Source organism: Zingiber officinale, chromosome 5A (assembly GCF_018446385.1).
Source record: "Zingiber officinale cultivar Zhangliang chromosome 5A, Zo_v1.1, whole genome shotgun sequence".
In the NCBI taxonomy this organism is placed as follows: domain Eukaryota; kingdom Viridiplantae; phylum Streptophyta; class Magnoliopsida; order Zingiberales; family Zingiberaceae; genus Zingiber; species Zingiber officinale.
Window position 1 is genome coordinate 96,927,685 of NC_055994.1, and position 5,991 is coordinate 96,933,675.

Genomic DNA, 5,991 nt, shown 5'->3' on the forward strand with positions numbered 1-5,991 from the left:
ATTATCCAGTCGTTAAAACTAAATTATATATGTTCAAACAGCTATTAATATATATATGGACAAGTTGATTAGATAACTGAGTGATTATGCTTGGCTAATAATAAATAAATAAATAAACTGATGTTTTGATTAATATAGCTTTGTCCAGCAATCATAAAGTAATGACCACGTCAGTGAATATTCCTAACCTTTGTTGAAGAATGAAGTAAACCTTGAGTTTACGTTGTTATTGTGGTCAATCGGAATAATGCTTAGTAGCTATATATTGACCATAATTTGTTATACCGTTTTGACTATATCTTAACTATTTTCGTAGCAAGTGCTAACATTATTTCTATTGTCCTATTAGCGATTTTCTTATCACAAAAAGCCAACTGATCATAAACACAAGCACACGCTAGCTAGCTAGGAAACAAATAAAGTTTTCAAACCGACAAACAGAATCTAAGCTACGTGTTTGTCGAAACAAAATCTAGTCATTTCAACTCTAGCTGATCCCAGGATCTTTACGCTTGAAATATTCAAAGCCGTGTCAGCGCCACCCATGACCACAACCATGCTTTACGTGCCCGTAGAGGTCCTGTCAGGTACACGTACGCTGTGACGGTTGACCTTAAAATGCTTAAGTCAATAAGAAACTGCCAAACGACCTTCACCTGCCACAAAGACTACTGCAAGTCGTCCCTGCAGGCTCGTCGAGTTCCATCTGGTCATGTCATCGTATCCTAAATCGATCGAGAAATGCAAGAACACGAGCTAATTCAAAAAGTCAACTAAGTTGAAAACGCAGCTTGCAGGCTTTATATCACTCACTGACCTCATCCACTGCGTCATCGTGTAGATGGAGCTGGAATGCTTCCATCGACTTTCCCAGTCACTCCATGCGAAACTTCCTCAAACCTTGCACCAGTTTCCTCCTGTCATCTTCTACAGCATTTTAAGGACCTCGATCCATGAACGTCGATCGCCAGGAGCTCGAACTGCTTCCTTCCTTTCAGCCTCTTCACTGATGCAGAAGAACAGCACTACTAATAATTTGGAGGAGCCTGCAGTTGGCTTAACAAGCTCCATGCAGAAGTACGTGAGCTCTGCGTTGGAGCCAATGCTTCGCCGAGTGGTAATTAATTAAGTTCTAATTAATTCTCTTACATATAATTTTCTCAATTAATTACAGGAACGTAGTACTATTTACAATTGTAGGTGCGTGAAGAGGTTGAACGCCGACTCATCGACTCGATGAAGAAGGAACTACACAGGTAATTTAATTAAATTAAATTAATTATGAAACTGATTTAAGTGGATTTTAGTGAAGTATTTAACTAGTTAATTAAGAGCTAACTAATTCAGGTCTCCGCGGATGGAGCCATCACCAATAATAGGATTGATGCAGCTCTCCTTCACGAAGCCACTCTCCCTCTCTATCTACACCAAAGCCAGCATCAAAGACAGGGACAACAACACCCTACAAATCCAACTCGTCCCACACGAATCGTCGGGGCCGATAAACATCATGCCTCATCTCGAGGTAGAGATCGTCGTCCTCGACGGTGACTTCCCCGGCGGTGTCGACGCCGATTGGACCTCTGAAGATTTTGAAAGTCACATTGTGAAAGAGCGCAAGGGGAAGAGACCACTACTCGTAGGGGACTGCAAGGTCACAATTCTGCAAGGCTCGCCGGCCTCGGTCCACAAGCTCGAGTTCACCGACAATTCGAGCTGGGTTCGGTCTCGACACTTTAGGCTCGGAGCGAGAGTGATCAGTCCTGAGAGCTACCAAGGGCCAATTAGGATCAAAGAAGCAATCACCGACCGGTTCACGGTGTTAGATCACAGAGGAGAATGTAATTAAGAAGAATTAACATACTCAACCGCTTAATTAACATAACTCAATTATTTTCATCGATATATATAAAATTGTGCGAGTGCAGTGAACAAGAAGCACCATCCTCCGAGTTTGGATGACAGAGTGTGGAGATTAAAGAACATCGGGAAGAATGGAATATTCGACAAAAGGCTTGCCGATGCAGGAATCAGAACAGTGCAAGACTTGTTGAAGCTATCCATGCTCGATATGCAACGACTTCGACAGGTACTGTGTCCTTATAATAATATTTAACTAAGATTTAATTATTTATATATTATAAACAGATTATGGGAGGTGGGCATGGGATGTCGGACAGTACGTGGGAAGCAACGATAAGCCATGCAAGGTGCTGCGAAATGGGGAAGGAGGTGTATTTGTACCACGGTCAAATTCTCACGTTAGTTTTGAGCCCAATTGGGGAAGTCAAAGGAGCCGTAGTCAACGGATGGGTTTACCCTCTACAACAACTCCCTCATCAGTATATGGTAAAATTAACTATTTAACTAATTAAACTATTGAATTGATTGTACTTAATAAAATTTAATTAATGATGTAGTTAATTGTGGAAAGGCTGGTCCATGAGGCGTACAGCAATTGGGACAAGCTGGAGAAAGTGGATGAGACATCACTCGCTAACGCCATTGCACTCTAGATTTATCAACTAATCCATAAATTATATACATATATTGTGTGAACATATGTTGGATAGTAAAATGGTTTATTGATGATCATCATGATTAATTAATATAATCCCCCTGGGTTTAATACGCACAGCACAGGACTTAATATGCACGCGTCATCATTGCTCCTCCTCCTTCTCCTACTTCCCTTATGTATGGGTGGAGATCTAGGATCATTTCTGATTCGTAAAAGTGAACCAGCGGATCTCTTCTTCCCCTTCCCCTTCCCCTTCCCCTTCCCCTTCCCTGCTCACTGATGAACAATAATGACTTCGTTGGGGCTGCGACAGCGACGCAACACTCTGCGTCCTTCACCCTCCCCTGCCAAATCACCCTTTCCTTCGGCAGAGACTGGGGGGCGAGCGGCGGATACATTAATGCGTGATAACGCCCAGTAACCGGCCCATTCAATGCGCTGGCCCGCCACATTCCCCAGCCCCAACAAGACTCCACCGGCGCCTGCCTTTCTCTGCAAACTTATACCCAAACAGCAACCTTTCCTCTGCGCCCAACACGCCCTGCACTGGAATCCCAGCCAGGGCAACAGGACAAGCAGAGACGGGCGTCATAATGGCGGCTGACACCACACGCAGACCCCCCCCATTCTCTTGTTTGCTTCCCCTCGCACGAAACTCCACCCTTCGAGTCCTCGTTAATCGTCTCCCATTTGGTGCCATCTTCCATTTTAAAACGGTATGATATTAATGCGCTCTGCTTTGTATTAATTACAAAAGAAATAGAAATCTGGCCAAATAGTACCTGCTTTGTGACTGGACGAGGGATGGGACACTGTGAATCTGTCCAATGGTGAGAATGCGAGTTGACGAATTGGGGTCGGTAATTCTCGCGTGGGGAGCGGGGAAGACGGAGTTGCACGTGAACCGTATCAGCCGTCGGATGGGCTGGGAGCGCACCGGAATCACCGCCGTCCAATTAAAACTGCGGCCCACCACCTCGGGAATATTAATTATGTTAATAATTATTATTATTAAATAAAAAATGGAGGTGAAAAAAGAGGAAGGCAGGCGAAACAACATGTCGGGGAAAGCGAGATCGGTTCTTCGCAGTATAAATACCGCCCTCGCGGAGACCCACAGCCATCGCCTCGAGATGGCGGTGGAGACGCTGTGGCTGAGCAAGGAGGGGTTCTCTCCGCCGGCGGCGGCGAAGGATGCAGATGGGAAGCAGGAGCGGTTCCGCGGGGTGCGGAAGCGGCCGTGGGGCAGGTTCGCGGCGGAGATCCGCGACCCGTGGAAGAAGACGCGGAAGTGGCTGGGGACGTTCGACACGGCGGAGGAGGCGGCCCAGGCGTACGACGAGGCCGCGCGCAGCCTCCGGGGGCCGAAGGCCAAGACCAACTTCGGGTTCTCCGCCGCTGAGCAACGCGTGGGGCCGGGTCTCGGGCAGGTGAGATGGGGCTTCGCGCCGCCGGCGATCGGACCAGATCTGGTCCTCCGACCGGCATGGGAGACCGAGGCCCCGCGCGGGCCGGAGTTCTCCGGGTACAGATTTGAGGAGGTGAAGATGGTCGTGAGGGGCGTGCAAGAGAGGCGGAAGATGACGACGGCCGAGGAAGACAAGGCGGCGATGGCGACGGCGACGAAGCAGAAAAAGAAACCCTTCGCCTTCGATCTCAACTTCCCACCTCCCTGCCATTTGATTTAGAATGGACGGGTCAGATCGGTCGCCCCGTTTTCTTTTTTCAAAAACAAAAAAAAATCGGTATCATTTCCGCATCTGTGACCGTGAGATCAACGGTGGCCGTGTAAAGTTAATATAAGCATTAATTAATAGCTAATTAGCGGGCATAATTCCGAAATATTAACAAATTTAGCATCAGGTTAGAGATCTCTGGTCCGTTAAGTAACTGATAGTACTTAATGCCCTTGTTAATCAAGCTTAGAGATAAGATTAGTTAATGCCTTAGGTAGCTAAACTCTTTTTATATGACTATTTTTTTATAATTTTTAATTTATTATTATTTTAATAAAATTAGACGTTGGAATAGTTAGTCATTTTTTTAATCTTAATAATAAAAGTTTTTTAAAAAAATTTGCTTCTGTTAAAATACGGACTTGGTCATGCGGATTCATCCGCGATCTATAAAATTTGATTTTTTTTTAATATTTTTTTATTTTTTAAATATAAGTTTTTCTCGTGTTTCTTCGTTCTCGTCACTACTCACCGCGCCTCCTCACTCGTCGACCATCCGCTCACCGCGTCTCCTCGCGCGCCCGCCACCCGCCCGGCCACCGGCCATCTGCCCACCGCCGGTGGCCTTCGGCCGCTTGGACCCACCCACACTATAGCCCAGGGGTGAACCCGTCGGGGATCGCGGCATGGATTCTGGCTGCCGCCGCCTGCCCACCGCCGAGCTGAGAGGAAGTCTCGGCAGCGAGGGGATCTAGTCGCGCCGGATTCCGGCCACGATCGCGTCTGAATCCGGTCGCGATCTCGTCGGAATTTGGCGCGATCGCGTTCGGTCGTGACGCGTTCGGAATCCGGCCACGACCGCGCTAGATTCTGGACACGATCGCGACTGGAATTCGGCGCGATCGCGGCCGGAATCCGGCGCGATCACGGCCGCGCCGGATTCCGGTCGTGGCGCGATCGCGATCGGATTCCGGACGCGTCACGACCGAACGCGATCACGCCAGATTCCGACGAGATCGCAACCGAATTCTAGCGCGACTAGATCCCCTCGCCGCTAAGATTTCCTCTCAGCTCGACGGTGGGCAGGCGGCAGCGACGACGAGGCGCGGTGAGCGTGGCTTCGTTACAGCGTGAACGAAGAAGAAGAAAAAAAAATTAAGAAAGAGAATATATTATATTAAAAAAATAAAATAATATGACATGGTAGTTTCCGTAACAATCCGCAGGATAGAGTCCGTAGCATAATAATTATATATATATATACTCTGACGCTCAAGTCCTTGATTCAATTAAAGACGATGAACAATAGAACAAACAGTGGTTATGGATGTATAAAGTTGTGTAGCATTGCGTATCTACGTCTGTGGACGGAGACTCCCTTTTATAGTATTACTATTTATCTATACATGAATCTCAAAGCGTTTTCAAAATGGACAAATTATAAAGATGTTTTGATATCTTTTCCAAAATTGACCCATAATTTTTGCATAGAAGCTTCTGCCGTACAACTGGTACAGGGAATATTCCCTTGATTCTCTGATAACTATTACACAATATGACAAGAAGGAATGTATGTCTTTGGATTGAGGGACCCTTATTATGCTTAGTGGGCAAATCGATTGAGTTTCCTTCGATAGTTTGATCGGTTGTCGTATGTAAGAACAATTATATCAGAGTTAAAGAAAGTCATTAGGGACTAAGTCTTTGCCCTATTGGATCATTACGCAAGTGAGAGGGGGGGGATCATGTGAGTTACAAAAACTTATTTTATCATTAAAAACATGAGTATGCACA

At 46.2% G+C, this 5,991-nt stretch overlaps 2 protein-coding genes across 2 annotated transcripts; both read left to right on the forward strand.

Annotated features, from left to right (window-relative positions):
• Window positions 1-982: 982 nt before the first annotated feature.
• LOC121983043 (protein SAR DEFICIENT 1-like) lies at window positions 983-2,552 on the forward strand. Its single transcript, XM_042536031.1, has 6 exons — window positions 983-1,117; window positions 1,201-1,256; window positions 1,348-1,841; window positions 1,929-2,089; window positions 2,149-2,349; window positions 2,421-2,552. The coding sequence occupies exons 1-6, from the start codon at window positions 1,010-1,012 to the stop codon at window positions 2,514-2,516; spliced, it is 1,116 nt and encodes a 371-aa protein (XP_042391965.1). The 5' UTR covers window positions 983-1,009; the 3' UTR covers window positions 2,517-2,552.
• A 1,011-nt stretch (window positions 2,553-3,563) lies between these two features.
• LOC121983044 (ethylene-responsive transcription factor 3-like) lies at window positions 3,564-4,327 on the forward strand. Its single transcript, XM_042536032.1, has one exon. It carries the CDS (start codon window positions 3,580-3,582, stop codon window positions 4,207-4,209), a length of 630 nt encoding a protein of 209 aa, XP_042391966.1. The 5' UTR covers window positions 3,564-3,579; the 3' UTR covers window positions 4,210-4,327.
• The last annotated feature ends 1,664 nt before the right edge of the window (window positions 4,328-5,991 follow it).

Coding starts and splice junctions, on each gene's coding strand:
- LOC121983044 (XM_042536032.1), top strand. CDS start 3,580: ATGTCGGGGAAAGCGAGATCGGTTCTTCGCAGTATAAATACCGCCCTC.
- LOC121983043 (XM_042536031.1), top strand. CDS start 1,010: ATGCAGAAGAACAGCACTACTAATAATTTGGAGGAGCCTGCAGTTGGC. Junction 1,118..1,200: donor AGCCAATGCTTCGCCGAGTG/GTAATTAATTAA, acceptor TTACAATTGTAG/GTGCGTGAAGAGGTTGAACG. Junction 1,257..1,347: donor ATGAAGAAGGAACTACACAG/GTAATTTAATTA, acceptor TAACTAATTCAG/GTCTCCGCGGATGGAGCCAT.